General features: G+C 36.4%; 1 protein-coding gene across 1 annotated transcript in view; it reads left to right on the top strand.

Annotated features, from left to right (window-relative positions):
- Positions 1-15,342, top strand: part of SNX6 (sorting nexin 6) — a gene marked incomplete at its 5' end in the record, with an annotated part of 22,263 nt that extends 6,921 nt beyond the window's left edge. The window contains 7 exons of the mRNA XM_009578892.1: positions 1,134-1,239; positions 3,713-3,788; positions 5,096-5,135; positions 6,315-6,401; positions 7,324-7,483; positions 8,537-8,622; positions 14,650-15,342. Coding sequence (XP_009577187.1) covers positions 1,134-1,239; positions 3,713-3,788; positions 5,096-5,135; positions 6,315-6,401; positions 7,324-7,483; positions 8,537-8,622; positions 14,650-14,703 — 609 coding nt within the window. The remainder of the gene's footprint in view (positions 1-1,133; positions 1,240-3,712; positions 3,789-5,095; positions 5,136-6,314; positions 6,402-7,323; positions 7,484-8,536; positions 8,623-14,649) is intronic.
- Positions 15,343-16,743: the final 1,401 nt, after the last annotated feature.

Here is a 16,743-nt window from a genome sequence, read left to right as displayed (position 1 = left end):
TGACTGTTTCGTTGAAAGAGAGCTTTCGGTCCTCTTTCCCCTGCTTTATGAAATTAAGCGGTTTTTTAATCCATAATTGATAATCTGTTTTTTTTGTTCTGGCCTGTCATTTTATATAGTGGGAAGGTGCACTAGCTTTGACAACTGCCACAGCTCAGGAGTTACTAACGCAGTGTGAATTTTGTCAGCCTTGTAACATCCTTCTACTGTTTCAAATCTAAGAGCACCAGTAGAGGTGATACATTCTTGAATCTATTGGGAAAAAATGTAACTGAGTCAAAAAAAAAAAAAAATTTTAATGAAAATTCAATTTCATTTCAACTTTTGGAAAAGTTGAAAGATTGGTTTTATAACAAGCATAAATTCTGCAGAAGATGATTTTGATCTCCTTTCTGTTTAGTGGTAACTTTCCATTTGCAAGCAAATTAGAGGAGCTAAAGTTCCTAATTGTAAAATCTTGAGTTTTGAAACTGCTGGAAAGTGGATATAACCATGGATTAATTATGACTTGTAGAAAAAGATAAAGTCCAAATAACCAGTAGTTTTCATAAGTACATTGCTCAAAGCCCATGTTGTAGGCTCTTCCATGGTATTGAGCATCTGTACTATTTTAGAAGGTTTTTTAAAATAAATATAAACCAAATATCTCAAATTGTAATACAGAAAATATTAAAATTTACCTGCATTTACCAACTTGAAAGAAATCTGTCATCAAGGTCAGCGTTCCTGAGCTAGGAGTTCATGTAGTCTCTGCTATGACTGCAGCATCTGTGCAACTGGGTGTCTTTCTTCCCCCCTCCCCTTTTTCTAGGTAGGTGTCCTATTAAATACTTGACTTTTATTCTATTTTTCTGTCACCAAAGTGGTAGTTAGTTATTTCATTCACTTCAGGTTTACTTATCTAGACCTTTAAGATGCTTGTTACAAATTCTTAATTCTTAATGAATTCTTAAAACTTCAGATCATGATAAAATAAGTGAAGAAGAAATCCGTTTACATAAATGGTGTTTTAGACAATAAAAATAGATTGCATTTCATGTCACAGCAACAGCAATATATGCAAATTTACTCTGCAATTGCTCTGCACAGAGTGAGTGAAATTCTGTTTTTTAAATTGTTCTTGTTTTGTGCAGGATGTGGATGACTTCTTTGAACATGAAAGAACATTCCTTGTAGAATATCACAACCGAGTCAAAGATGCCTCTGCTAAATCTGATAAAATGACAAGATCACATAAAAGTGAGTTCTTTTTCCAGAGTGAAAACAGTACTAGTTAAAGCGTACAGAAGTGGTTCGTGAGGAGCAGTAATTTTTAGTTTTCTTTTCGCATGCAAAAAGTTAATTAATTTCTCCAAGTGTAGTCTTTGGGTGGTCTAAAGAAGTTTAATCTGACTTTCAAAGTTTAGCCTTTGCTGTAATAGACTAGATGGATTAAGAACAGCCTGATGCAACACTGAAGAGATCTTGATTATTCATACTGTCCCTTTGAAAAGAAACACGATTTATGTAATAATGTTTTTTTGAAGTCTGATTCTTAGTCTTTAAAGTGTAAAGGTGGGTAATATAGCAGTATATGTGATTTTACTCCTAATGAAGTTGCTCTTGATTGGATGAGCTTGCATTCATCAGAGTGCAATTTCTTGGCACACTAGGCATTGCATTACCTTGCTGAGCAGCAAACTCCTATTTGGGCCATTAGTTCTAGACTGGGAAATCAGGTTTCTGTTTTTCAGCCTTTTAGAATGGAGACTGGAATGTGTACATTCAGTAGCTTGGTTTGCAGGACCCCTTTTCTTACTGAGGTGAGATTTTCCGCTTAGCTATTGATTTCTCTTCCTGAGCTGAGTGCTAGCTAATCTGATTTCTGGAAGCTCTAGGTAGTCTTCTCAAGTGCAGTGCATTTATTTGAGAAAATTAAAAATCTTCAGTTTAGGACTACTGTGTTTGATTTAGGATTACTGTGTTTTGAGAAGCTCAGAAAAAAGTTGACCTTTATTGCCCTTGATTTTAAGTTTTTGTGTCTAGATAAATCAAAATTGAACTACTAGATTCTGTCTACTTTCTTGAAGTTTGTGTCTGATTCACGGATTCCGTCTTTGCTATCTACAGTAGTACAATTCACACAAAACCAGGCCATTGAATCTCCATTGGTAAGGACTCTAAAGTGGATATTGAATGAGACATTAAACCAAAAATTTAGTGAGCTCTTCAGATGCTTCTCTTGCCGTTGTACGAAGACTGAGTCTTTTGTAGCTTTAGTATCTGTGCTAGGAGATGGGGAGAGTCAGTTATGGTTTAATGAAGTACTAAAGGACCCTGTGTCTTCATTCAGTTCCCTCTGAAGTGGTTTCTGGTGTTTTGTTTGCTTTCTTAAAATGAAGACTGAACTTCATTCATGGTAGTTAGGTGCCAAACTTCAGGTAGTGAGAGAGCCTTTCGCGTTGGTTGTAGAACCAGGAAAATTGTTAGAAATGAGGTTGTAGAGGGTCTGATGGGAAAAGATTGATCAAACTCGTGACAAAGCTTCCCTGGTTTTCAGACTCAAATCACCTAGCATTTTTATTGACAGCTTTTATCAAACTGCAAACTGGGACAAATGGCAGCTTTTGAAATTCTGGCTAGAGGAGTAGAGCAATGACCTGGGAAGCCTGTTTTGGAAATGGGCAATCTGTAGTTTATGGATAACTTATGATTGACAGAGAGCTGCAGGGCTTGCAAAGATAGTGACTTCCTATTTCCAGCAGAAAAATCTATTTTTACGTTAAAATGGGAGGAATAGAAGGGGAGGTTAATGGCTTCCTAATACTATTCTTCACTGTAACCAACTGCAGTGATTCCCTTGGGATGTATGGAGTAATGAATTGGTTGGAAGGTGACCCACTCAATCTGTTAAAACAAGGTTGTGTTATTTTAAAAAAAAAATAATTCTGCTTAAAGGCATATAAACTTCAAAAATAACAGGCATATATATTTTCCTGTTCATTGCTTGGATCTGTTAGCGTTTTCATCATCCCTTGAGTTTATACTAAAAACTCTTTAAAAAAGCCATCTGTGCAAAGATTTGATCTTTATGATTACTATATAGCAATACCTCACAAATCAAATTATGCAGCCTTCTTTACAAACCCTGTTTCTAATTTCATTGTTTAAAATGCTTTAACACTAATACTACTTCAATCAGTGACCACTTCTTGATGAGGTAGGGGTTTCCTGAAAATTAGGTGTGTGCTAGAAAGGTGTTGTGTGTATAGCGCTTTATTTTGGTAGTTTTGAGTTTGTATTCAATTTACTGCTCTCAAGTACACAAACTTACTCTTTGTTATTGTTAGACTGTGATTTTTTTTTTTCAAATAGCTTTAGACTTTAAATTCAGATTTTAATTCAGACTTTAGTCTGAATAGTCCATTGAGTTTGTACATCTTCCACCAAAATAAAACCTAACGAAGTTGCACAATAAATTTACCCAGCAGGTGCTAATTGTATTAAATATTCCTAGATAAATTACAGACTTCATGATTTGATGAAAGCGCCATGTTTATTGTGTAAAGTTATTCTTCATAATAAGTGACATGATTGAAATTTTATTTCTGCTTTTGTGTTAAAGCATGTTCCTTTTAGAAAAACACCTACTCTTGAAGAAAGAGAGGAACGTCAAAATTTTCAGAAAGAAGAGGAATGAAATAGTAAAACAAGTGCTTGTTTGTTTTTCTAGATGTGGCGGATGACTATAATAGAATTGGTTCTTCATTATATGCATTAGGAACACAGGACTCCACAGATATATGCAAGTAAGATATTGTTAATAACTTACGAGGGAATTTGCTACGTAGCAGTCTTAATGGTGACCTGCTGAGATCGGTAGCTTTCTTGTTATGAGAAAAACAGAATTTATTATAATTATATCGCATTAAGAAATTTTCTTCTCTAGTGTTTCATTTCTGTAACAGGCTGCTCTAATATTTTTGCTTTAATATTTGTCTGGAAAAAAAAGCTGTTTTCTGCAGTTTGTAGAAAATTACATAGATGAGGTGGAAAAGTCATCATAGAATAAGGAAAAACCCCAACTCTCTCACCAGGTTTTTTAAAGTGTTTTAAGTGCTTTGACATGTGCAGCAAGAACAGGTCTCAGTCCAAGTACACTGATTTTTGTCGGTGTTCCCTGTCCCAACATCTTGAAAAATAGTTTTGCTGTTCTGGCAGTTTTAATGCCTTTAGGAAACGAAAGGAATCTACAGAGATCCCTAAAGCTGTGAAAATAGAAGAGAGTCTCTATGTACAGATGTTTGCCCTTTAATCTTTCAGTCATTTGCTTGAATATGAAGTTTGGTGTATCTGAAAGTAAAACTTAGTTAACTAGCTTAAAGATGTTGATGCTTGTGAACATGTACACTTAGAGTTAGTGTGATGACAGGTAGGAGATGAGTATGAAAGTTAACTTGTTTTTATTAATTTACCTGAATTACAGTGATATACTTCCAAATGTGATGATAGCTTACATACCGATTACTTTGATGATAGTATTGAGATTTGATGTAGTCTGTTAGGGTCTGTCAGGAATCGCGCCTGCCATCTGTCAAAATAGTATGATTTGACTGTAATTCAGTCTGGTGTTATACTGAACCCCTGTATTGTGATGAAGATGTGCCACATTGTTGCTCAGCCTCCCTGAATTCAAAGTAGGGCATGCGTCATGTTTACTGCGTGAAGAAAAGTACATTCAAATTTGAGTGAAGGACGCTTGATAATAGCGGAGGACTGTTAAGCAGGGTGGTGGTGTTTGGGGTTTAATTTACAGAAGCATAAAGAATCCCTGAGGAGCTGTGCAATTATTATTCTTTAAAAAAAAAGTAAAAAAGTAAAGTAAAAAACATCCATCCATTTTGCTTCATTTGTCCCTTACCTTTTCTTTAAGTTGTACAGTTCCCAGATGTTTGAAGTGCTACAATTTGAAACTATTATGTTCTCCAAGTTCTGTGAATTACAATTCTAAGCAATTCTAAGTCTTTATTGCCAGACACAGGTTATATTTTGAGTTCTAGAAAGTAACTAGACTGTTCAAATTAATGTTGTAATATAAGCTGTTTTCTTTGTGCAGGTTTTTTCTGAAGGTATCAGAGTTATTTGACAAAACAAGGGTATGTACTATGAAACCTTTTTAGGTACATTCTTTGTGTACGTCCTGGAAGTGTCAGGACATCTTGTGTCAACTGGACATTAATATGTGGACGTTTTATGGATGCTTCTATATGAAGCATTTAAGCAATGTGTGGTAGGGAATGAAAAAGTGTAAGATTTCAGTCATCTGTTTTGTAAAATGATTGATCCTTAGGAGTCTTCAGTCTACTAAACATTTCTAGGCAGTCTTCCTGTCTTCTGTGTAATACACTAGTAAAGCTGCTGTTCTCTAAAATGCTTAGAGGCCTTCCATACTTGTTACTGGGTATCGCAGAACCTGTTGTGGAAAAAAGAAAGAAAGAAATGTAATCCTTAATCCAAAAAATGGCAGTCATGCTGCTTTTTTCTGGAACCAAGATCTGTTTCTGCAATTATTTGACTCAGAAATACTATTGCTGATGCTTCTAACCAGATTTTCAAATATCTTGTCTCTTTTGCCTTATTTGGTTGGCTTGGTAGAGCAGAAGATGCATGCCATGTATCAGGAAAACTTTTGAATTAAAAATGTGTGCATTTCCTAAACACAGTTATATCTGCATACGTCCTTTAAAGAAAATGAAGTTGACAGAATTACTTGCGTTGACCTAAAATGTTGCTTTTTAGATTTTTTTTTTTTAAATTAAGATTTAAAAAATGCACTTGCAACTCTGTTTCTAAATTCACAGAAATGTCTGCTTCAAATACAAGCAAATAAGTTTATTGGGCTTTTGGACCATTTAATACATGCAGTTATACAACAAGTCTGCAAAGATGCCTTAAAATTTGTTTTCCTTTGATCTCAAAAACAACACAAAACTTCTTGTGTAGCTCTTTATACTAGATAAGTTTTGTTTCTTTGTTGTTTTCCTAGTGTATGATACATATAATTGAAATTGGGAAGAAAGCATTGTGTAAAATAGAAAGCTCGTTGTCAATTACTGCTCGTACAGTAGGTTATTGCTTACATTTTAATACAAAATCCTAATACTGCTTCTCATGATGCATCTTTAAGTATTCTGTCACAAATGCATGATCTTAGTTTTTGAAAAAGACAATCCGTCAGGTACTGTTTTATATTTTATGTTGTATTTACATCACAAAAGTGAATACCCAAAGTCTGGATGTTTTTAAATTGATGCTTTTACTTACTGTTTTTCCAGAAAATAGAGGCCCGGGTATCTGCTGATGAAGATCTTAAACTTTCTGATCTTCTGAAATATTACCTAAGGGAATCTCAAGCTGCTAAGGTGAATTTATGGTTTTTTGTTCAGTGAAATAGTTTTCTTTAAGCAAAGAAAGGAAGGGGGGAAAAAAAAAAAAGAGGTAAGGGATCATCTTGAGAAATACACAGCAGATAGGTTAAAATGCTGCTGCCTCTAGCTTGCAATTTCTCCCTCAGCTGTAAAAACTGGATCTCTGTTGTATGTAAGGAGTTGCTGACTGTGTGACTGACTATTTGGAACTGTGTGATCCACTTCTACTGTACGATTTGGCCTCGATAATTAAAAACAGTGGAAGAGCTGTTGGTGAATTGTTCATGTGTTTGCAGTGTGTTTGCTGCTGATAGACTGCAATCAATTCTACTTTTTTTTAATATTCAGAATAGATACTCCAGATGATCTGCAAGTGCTGATACAAAAACACATGGGCCAAATTTGATATTCTATATCTACAGAAAATTTCATTTTAGTGTTGTTGATGTAAGGTGATTAAGTAACATGACAGAGTGAGGAAGCATTTGACAGAAAACGTCTGTAGTTAGAAGATCACAGCAATAACTGTTGCACAAAAAATGCTACTACTGTTTCTTGGGCCCTGTGTGTATTTCAAATACATAATCTATATATAGTTTGTTTCTAATTTAAGAAGCTGTGAAATTTCCTATGATTGCCCCTTTTTGGGCTTTTTGGAGTATCATCTAAGCCATCTGTTGCTAGCCTCTGTCAAACAAGATGCAGACCAAAGAATATTAAATTGTGTGTCTGATCCAGTATGGACATTCCTGTGACTTGCAGGATGAAGTAAAGTGAATACAAATCATTTAGTAAGAACTGAAATACAGCAAGAAAGACTAAAATTAATCTGAATTTTTTTTATTACTTGGTATATATGGAAATTCTTGGGTAGATTCTTGTAAACTCTATACATTCTTTATGTTTTTTTAAATAGGATCTCCTATATAGAAGATCTAGGTCACTAGTGGATTATGAAAATGCTAATAAGGCATTGGATAAAGCAAGAGCAAAAAATAAAGATGTGCTGCAAGCTGAAACTACTCAGCAAATATGCTGTCAGAAATTTGAGAAAATATCTGAATCGGCAAAACAAGGTATTTGGGTGGTCTTTGATCCTACGATACTACTTGAAAATTAACAGATTTAGGATATTATTAGTGAGAATAGATTTTTGTTCTGTTTCCTAAGCTGAACTATTATCTTTTAATCAGTATTTACTTATTTTAGAAAGCTCAAATGGTATTTTCCTTTGGCTCCTCATAGGTCCATCAGGCAAAGCAAAGTCTAAGTGCAAATTATTTGTTAACCACTTTTTTCTATGAATAGGATAGGATACAAAATGATAATTGCTAGCAGTAAAGGCAAACCTAATCTTTTAAACTATTGTTGAAATTCCCCTTTTGGTTTTATGCATTCTACTGTGAAGGCAGCAGTCTGTCGCAGAGATGATACTACATTAGAAAAGGGAGAGATCATGAAATGAGATTTCATTGAAGTTGCAGTGTTACAGTAGCTCTAGAGAAAAGGAACCTTATTTACATCTTGCCTTTTTCCTGGAAACTTATTCTTTTTTTTTAGGCTAAGATTGTTGTGAATTAGTAGTCATCTGACTCATTATTTGGGGCAGATTTGTTCAAGGTCTCTTGAACACCATGCTCTTCTGTTTTTATCACTTACGTGTTGTTTGACCCTGTAAATCTGGCTAATGATTCCTATAAATGAGACAGTGGAGAATGAGCGATCCCATTAGCCTCAAAGGTATATCCATAAAGCCTACTTGCTTCTTCTGTTCTTCGTGCTAGTTTTAGCTTAGTATCTTCCCTAGATACTTTTATGTATCAGCCTTGAAAGAACAGTGCACATGGAATAAGAGGATTCAATGTTTAAAAGCATCCACATTGCAGTCTCTTTTCAAGAGAGCTTTGTGTCCACAAAAGGCTAGCTAGAGATGAGGAACTGCAATGATGGTTTGGTTTCATCCAACGGTGTAGCAGTATCTTTGAGCCCGGAATGTGCTGAAATTAAACTTGAGTTTTTTTCTGTTGCCTTGTCTTACCCTTTACCTCTTCCATCCTGAAGGAAAGTCTGTTAACAGTTGAGGGCACTGGCAATAATACTGTTAATGAATCCATTTTTATTTTCTACAGAACTGATAGACTTCAAGACAAGAAGAGTTGCAGCATTCAGAAAAAATCTGGTGGAACTAGCAGAACTGGAATTAAAGCATGCTAAGGTAATTGTGATCCTTTTTGGCCTGTATTTCAACTGATTTTAAATATTATATGCTTGAATAACTGAAATGGCTACCTTTGTTGTGTGATACACACTTCACATTCAGGAAGGGGAATTTGAAGGTAAGCATCATCCAGAAAGGTGAACTTTCTTGAATAAAAAAGGGGGGGGGGGGGAAAGTGTAGGTGAAATATCTCCGACGGACTGGTGTGCTTGAGGTGCTTTTGGAAAACTCATCTCCTTGAAGACAATTTTGGCTTCAGTTTTATGTTTCTCTAGCCATTTGATATTTATAGCTGCAGAGTTTGAATACCTGCCTATTTTTAAAACCTCATTTCACCACTTTACTGTGAGATAGGAAGTGGTTTCTCCTGTTACCCAGATGTTGGGGACTTGATGTTTAGGATAGACTAACTATTAAGCATGAGATCACACAGGCCTGTCTGAAGTCAGATCAGTGTTATTCTGAGTATGCTTTTTGAACCTTTTTGCCTTTAAACTATAAAGTGCTAACAAAAGAGGAATGTTGCAGATAGCCTTTTCCGTAAAATAAATTTTTGCAGGAAGAAAACTTCAAAGGGCCTGTACTGTCCTTAAATTTCACAATGTATTTGATTCTTTTAATCTGTAGGAAATTAATGGGTTTGGTTAAATCAGGTTAGCTGCTCTGATTTCACAGACAAATACAACAGTCGTTTACTTTAACAGTCTTATAGCAGGAGGTAGCTTTCTTTTAAAAGTCAACTCTAGCATTTCTCATTCTCATCACAAATCTGAAAGTGCGTTGACTACCAAGCTTTGAATTAACTCGGAACTCCTTGAAAGAACTAGTTAAGAGGTATATAGTGTTGCTGGGTTAACTTGTTGCTGCTTTACACTCTTCTCAGTAGTGTTGACAGTGTCATTCATCATTCTGCCAAACCCATTGTTTGTAAAACTAACACACAGTAAAAAGGGTTGTTTTGGGGACTTTTTTTTTTTAATCTTTGTAGGTTTAAGTTCAGCTTGATGGGATATTTAGCTGGTAAAGTAATCAGTAAGGTCTGGAATACTTGACTCCTTTTTCAGATAAACAGTGCTTACTTTAATGTGCTGTATCAGAAATTCAGATGTATTTCCCCTAAAATCTTAAAACTTCTTATAATACTTGGCACTATTCAGCCTTCCTACTTCTCTGTGTGTAACAGCTGTCTGTATATCCAGCCCTGAGTCTCCCAGAAATCCCCCTGTTTGGTCATGAATGTACTGGTTACGGATTTTAGTGAAATTAATAGTCCTAACAGTCATACTTGCAACAGTTTTTATTGATTTGCCATATCATATTTTAATAAGAGAATGAATCCACAGCCCTTCTGTCCTGCTTCAGTCACTGACTCATCATCATCTCTTGTAACTGACCCTTGCTGACCCTTAATGGTTTTGAATTTTTAAAGCTTTAGAATATAAAAGGTCATTTTGACTAAGGCTGACAGTTTTTGAAATGCTAACAAATGTTGTGACTTGTAGAATGAAAGGATATTTTGTTTCTCACTAGATTTGAAAGTTCTGTTTTTTCAAAGCCTGTGTTTCATATTTATTCAAAACAAGCTACTACAGATGGATCAGTTTGGTTGCTGTGCTTTTGTTTGTACAGATTCTGAGTTTGATTATGACAGAATTTACAAGAGCAATAGATCATATTTTTCAATTTTATATAATGGGAAATTTTCTTATTAATGCTATAACCTGTGTATTTGAGGATAGTCTTATGGGTAGGTTTTTATTAGTCTGTACAGAGTATTGAAGGATGAAATGGTTTGGTGGAGACTTTCTGAGGTAGTTCCATAAAAGGAAGAAAGAAGATATGAAAAGACTTGAGGTTTTTTTTGAGGTAGCGTTGTGCCCTGATGTGTGAAGAGCAATGTTAGGGGAATATGGAGGTTTCTCCTTGTCCCGGAGAGAACATTTTTATACTTGTTGCAATGCAAATCATGAAGGGGGAGGCTAAGTAGCCCTGGTTTTGGTTGGGCTAAGCTGGGGTGTTTGTAGACACCTAATTCCTTTTGCAGCAGAGCCAAAAAAAGGGCTGGTACAAGCAAAAAGAAAGGTACTTTTTCATGTAGGCAATAAATTAATGAAGTTGGATCAAAAGCCCCTTGCTTTAAGGTTCTAGACAAAATACTTTGCCTGATGCTGCAGCAGTCCCTGTCTTCATGTTTTTGCAGCTACTGGAGGCACGTGAATTTTAGCAGCCCCAAACTGGAAATGGCTTGGCTTGTCAATGGCATGTGGAGCACAGCACTCCCACACTTTGCAACATGACCTGTTATTCAGGTCTAAGTGCTCTTTCCGGCAAAAAAGCTAACTGGGGAGCGGGGCTGGGGGCAACAGATAACACTGCTGCAGGCTTTTCCTACAAGTCTTCTGTTGTGTTTTTTTTTTTCTGCTGAAACAAGTACCTCCAGACTAGATGTCATGCAGATGCATCTGTCTCTGAATCGGTCTAGCCATGTGTCTTCTGGACTTGGAGTTGCCTGGCACAGAAAGCATGGAAGTGAAATCTGATGCGGCAGTGGGTGCTGGAACTCACCTGAGAGGCTGTCTGTGGGAGGAATTCAGCCACAGTGAAGGCTGCTGAATGACTTGCTGTTAAAAGTTGTTTGCTCTGTGCAGAAAGAAAAACACAAATCCCAAAACACAGAGATTGCTGCACTGAAGAAGTCAGAATGACTAAAGTATCGAGAGAAGCTTCTGAGAGACAGCTCACATTTCCTGAGCTATACCAGGCTGTGTGGCTCTAGAAGACTGGAGAGTGATAAGGAAATCAAGCTTTTAGTAAACCAAGGACGCTGTATATACAAATACTAAATGCACCCTCTCTGCCCAGTTATGTTTATACTACTTCCTTATAAAGTACTTGTTTTAATCTGCTAATATCCTCTTATCCTTTCCTGGTTGCAGCTCAAGACTTTTGAAAAAGCTAAAAATCAGAGTGTGGGTTGAGATTGCTTTAAGTTGATGCAAGTGCAGACTACTGCCAGGAAGGATGATGATGCATGACTCTGTTCCTTTCCCTTATGTTGGCACTATTATGTGTGCAGCTGCGTATTAAGATGGAGCTAAAAGTTGCTCTGGGTTTTTCTAAACTTTACTTTCACTCTTGTTTTCACAGGTTTTGGCTGGGAGGGTCTGAGAATAAGAGAGAGCTGACGCCTTATCAGCAGCATGTACCCTAGATTTACTTGAAATAGCTGCCAAACTGCAGCTTTAGATTCTGCTTGGTCTCTGACCTATGATCAACAGATTGATACTTCTTTTTCTATGGCCTTTCTGTCTGACTATCCCTCTAGGTGTAGTGTTTAGCTTCTGTTTTGCTAGCTCTGTGTTTCTTCATGACTTCATGCAACTATAGCTAATGTAAGACCTGATTAAGTGTTTGGGCATTTAATGCAAAAGCTGCATTTAAACCTATTCAGTATTTTAAACAGTGGATTATGAGGTGTTCTTGTGTTGGACTCCATGTACAAGAGGGGAGGTTTGATAGCTGGTGAAACTGCTAAGGTGTTATGATCATATAGTTACAGCATTTATAGCCTTGGCTATAGACTTTTAGAGTCTTTTGACAAATGAATTGTAACTGAGTAAGATAGCCACTTCCTTCAAATAAAAAATAAAAAAATGTAAACGTCTCTTTCCACAAATACTAATATATATGCTCGTGCCTCTATGGGTCTTTGTGGAGAAAGGATTTGTTGCATTACTAGCAACAGATGTCTGTTTGGAACTGACAGATGAAGCAAAATCCAATGCTAAGGGATTTGGTTAAATGCTTTGTCAGTAATTCTTTCTTTCCTGAAAAAGATGTCTCTGTCATCATGGTTTGCCAATAATTGTAATATCTAGAGCTTAGGAGTCTGAGTTGGCAAGAAACGCTTTTCTGAATCTGAATTTGTAGAACTTTCTCAAGCTATGCTGATATAAGTCAAGTATGTCGGATGTTGCAGTCAGAAAGAGTAATGGCTGACAAGCTCTATTGTCCTTGTTTTGTTATAATTTAAATAAGGTTGTTCTTGTGAACTTTGTAAATTTGATCTAATGAAAATGAATGATTTGCTTATTTGGAAAATTTCAGTAGACTGGCTGGCTGAGTCTGCAAATGACTAACGTATAAAGGAGGTCTTGGTACTGTCTTTTCTTTAGAGTGCTATGTAGTCTGAATTGCGTAGGCCTCTGAATTGCAAATATACTTCATGCTGCTGATGGGCTATAAAGAAATGGCCAAAAGATCACTTCACACTTTTGTTATAGGTAACATGCGTGCAGCCCACAATTATACTTCAGACTGAAGTATTCCATTTGAAGACTGAAGTATTCCTTTTCATTACTTCATTACAGCCAATAGTCAGCTGTTCAGTAACGGACACCTTAGATTTATGAATCCTGTACACTACAAAGATGGGCTACCAAGTCCCCATGCATCTCATATATATTGAACTTTTAAATAGCCTTTTAAATAGCTTGTGACTGTCCTCTGCCAGTATAGGCATAAAAGGGCAAAAAGCTGTTGAAGCCGTAACTGAAATCGCTGTCTTCTGGAGAAGACTGAATAGGATTCAGTAGACACAACTGGGAATCTTCTACTTTGAAGCCTTGAATTAGTTAATTGCTTAATCTGGGTTATAAGAACCTTAATGGGGGATAGAATTACGATTTCTTACCTTCTTGGGCTGAGGGATGAGTGTCCTTCTGCCTGTCTACCACAGGTCACTTGGAATGCTTTCAACTGAAAAAGTAGGAAATGCAAATTCTTTAGTACTTCTGTGGACTGTTTATCAAGGACATGCAAATCACAGCTTCTGATACTGTTTAATTACGTCCATTTGTTTGTTTGAAGTTTTCTTTACGGGTTTCTTTTTGGATCCAAAAACATTTTAGAAGGAAGCCGTTTCTCCCATGTTTTTAAACTCCCATTTAACTGAATGCCAATGGGCATTCAGACTGTTTTGTTCTTGCATTTTATCTGAACCTGACAGGAATTACTCTTAACACTGTCAACAACCTAACATTGTTTCTTACACACAGATTTCAGACTTGGGAACAAATCTGGTACAGCTATTTAATAGTAAATAGCCAGTAGTTTAAAGTGATCTACGCGTAAATGAATATACAAAACAATGTGAATACTGTGGATACCAGGTTGTTAGTTTTTTCTTCTGGAAAGTAAATCCTGGCTTACTTGTCAATCACATTTACTTAATTCACAAGGGTATCTTTTTAAGTGTCAGTTCTGTAAGTTCGTTCAGAAATCTGAAAGTCAACCTGTATGTTTTTATGGTAGAGTCAGAATGCTTTAAATAGGATTAAAAACTGACCTACAGGTGTTTGAAAAGAAGGGCAGAACTTGGCCTTAGAGAAAAAGCTTAGTTAATGTTCTGATAATCACTTCTGTAGCTCCGGCTCTAATGGCTAAACTCAACTTTGATGGCTAAATCACCTGGCTAAGCATGTTAATCAGTCTGTGGTCTTTCAAACAAGGCCTGTCCTGAACAGAGCTACGAGCTTAGGTGGCTGTTAGGGCGAGGAGATACGGAGTGCTGTGAATTGGTTAACACTTCTTGATGAATTCAGTATGCAGTATAATATACGAATACTTCTGCTTTGGGAATAATATTCTAGTGACAGAGTAATGGCAATACTATATACAAAATTAAAACTTTGTAACTTTGAACTTCATTGCTAAGAGAGTGCTTCGCAGTGAATAGTTTTTGTGGCCAGACTAGATCTTTAGTAAGAAACTTGTGAAGAAACATGGAAAGAGTACTAAATGCTTATTTTTGACTCTTAAGTGGGCTCTGTTTAGTTCCATGACACAATGCTCCTACATTCAAAAAACTCTTAAGATAAAAGTTACTTACATAAATATTTCTACATAAGCTTAATACCTGTCTGTTCTTCTTTAGTGGTGTCATTGCTATTTAAAAAATGTCTTTTTGCCGGAAGTGTAAAAGAAAGTAGGGAAATGTGGTCATATTTTTCTTTACTTTTGCAGGGTAACTTACAGCTGCTGCAGAGCTGCCTGGCAGTGTTAAATGGTGACACATAAGCTACGCTCCGTCCTCCCACTAACAAGGGCTGCCCTCCTCTGGATTTTGTTTTCAGGACTTTAAATAGGCATTTACAGTTCCCTGGAGAAAACATTTGACAAAGTGCGCATAAGCAAGCTCCTTCTTTCAAAAGAATTAAACACCTGAAAGTAGCTCCAGACTATAATGAAGCAACAGCATACTTGTTATACATACATATTCATTTTATTTAATCACTATATGCTTTCATTGTTCAGAAACCAAATGCTCTGTTTTTGTGAAAATAGCCAATATAATTATGTTCATGTTATGAATACTACAATACGGCTGCCAATCTTATTTACCTTTGTAAGTAATTTCTGAAGTTCACCATTTGAAGCACATTGTTCAAATGGCTTAAATATTACCATTAGATATTTGAATATTGTTACTATAATGGATTGTATACACTGTCTTAGTTTTTTTCCATGTACTGATATCAAGAAACTTAATCTTTTTTTCAATTGTGAACATTTCTTAGAAATTTTGGAGAACTTTGTGTAACCTTTATAACTATGATTTAAAAAGAAAAGCAAATGCATTAGTATGTTTGCCTTAACTTGTAGACTAATCCAATTATTGTAAAATAAACCATGAAATCGATGATTTTTCTAAAATTATGCAGACATTGTATCATCTGTAAGCTTAATATTTTCTAGTAAATCAGATTAATTTAATTAGCTTTTTTTCTATTCATCCTGTAAAGCCATTGAGTAAGTATTGGATTGTTCTGACACTAAATATTCACCCAGTAATTTTTCACTTGCGTTCTCAGGTTTATCCGTTTGCCTGTCCATTTGTCTGTGACTTTCCTATCCAGTGTACTTAAATTGTTTTGAGCTTGGTGGCTGACTCTGCAATTTCTTTGGCAGAAATGCTTTTCCGAGAACTTCTTGGGTTTCTTCCCAGGAAGGGGAAATAAAGTAGCAGAAGGGAGTTCAGAAAGTGTGTAAAATATCAATGAAAGGTAATACTGCCCCACTTTGATACAGGTAAGACGCTTTGCTTCAGAATATAAAAAGTAAAGGTATACCCAATAAACAAATGCCTGAAAAGGATCTCATTCTGCTAAGTGGACTTGAAACTTAGAGCTATGAATCCAGTTTTGTTTGTTGTATTGCTTTGTCTCTCTTACTTGAACCATGAAACTTTTTTAAGAGGTGCTGTTCTGTTGTGTAATTTCAGGATGTCATAAAATTAGGCTTTACTTGAGGAATTGCTCTTCACAGTGGGATTGCTGCTGTATGTGGGTATGTAGATCTTCAATGGAGCAGCATAATTTTGGGTGAATGGGGTGTTTGGAGGTGGGGATCAACGTAAATCAATGTCTCTGTGATTACAGACTCCCTGTACTGCCGCACAGAGGCGTGCGGTTTGGTTTGGGAGGGTTTTTTTTTTTCCTCAAATGGGGTGAATTGCACAGTGCAGTATACTTACCCTGCCGCCGCGCACATCTGAACATTTCAAAGGCAGAGAAGTTTCTTAGCTGAACGTGCTGTTTGCATTGTGCGTTGAGTTGCATACGCATAGCCTCAGACTTTGATTACCAGTGCCCAGTGGCTATTAGCAGCTCCTCTAGGATACGTAGTATTTTCCAGCAGTGGCTGCTACAGTAATACTGTGCTGTTCATCTTCCAGATATAACAGGTTTAATTCCTAAGGAACTAATCTATAAATAGACTATAAGGGACAAAGATTACAATGTATATACATTTAACAGAATTGTAAATATTTTAAGTAGGATGTGGGAAGAGTTTTTAGATTAGTCCTCGTTGTTCGGTGTTAACCACCTCATTAAATTTTTTCCAAGCCTCTCGGTATTGGGTGTGTCTCGTTCGTTGTTACCCCCCTCATTAAATTTTTTCCAAGCCTCTCGGTATTGGGTGTGTCTCTTAAAGCTCGAACCCCTGGCTGGCAGCATGTGAAGAAAAATACTTAAAACGTGACCCGAGGACTTGCAACTCCACGGGAAAAAGGAGGAGCACCGGGCGGCCGGTACCGGCGCCGGCGGGGGAAGAGGA

This window comes from Fulmarus glacialis, unplaced genomic scaffold, assembly GCF_000690835.1.
Source record: "Fulmarus glacialis isolate BGI_N327 unplaced genomic scaffold, ASM69083v1 scaffold25305, whole genome shotgun sequence".
NCBI lineage: Eukaryota > Metazoa > Chordata > Aves > Procellariiformes > Procellariidae > Fulmarus > Fulmarus glacialis.
Note: the sequence above shows the minus strand (reverse complement) of the source record. Positions and strands in the feature narration are given on the sequence as shown.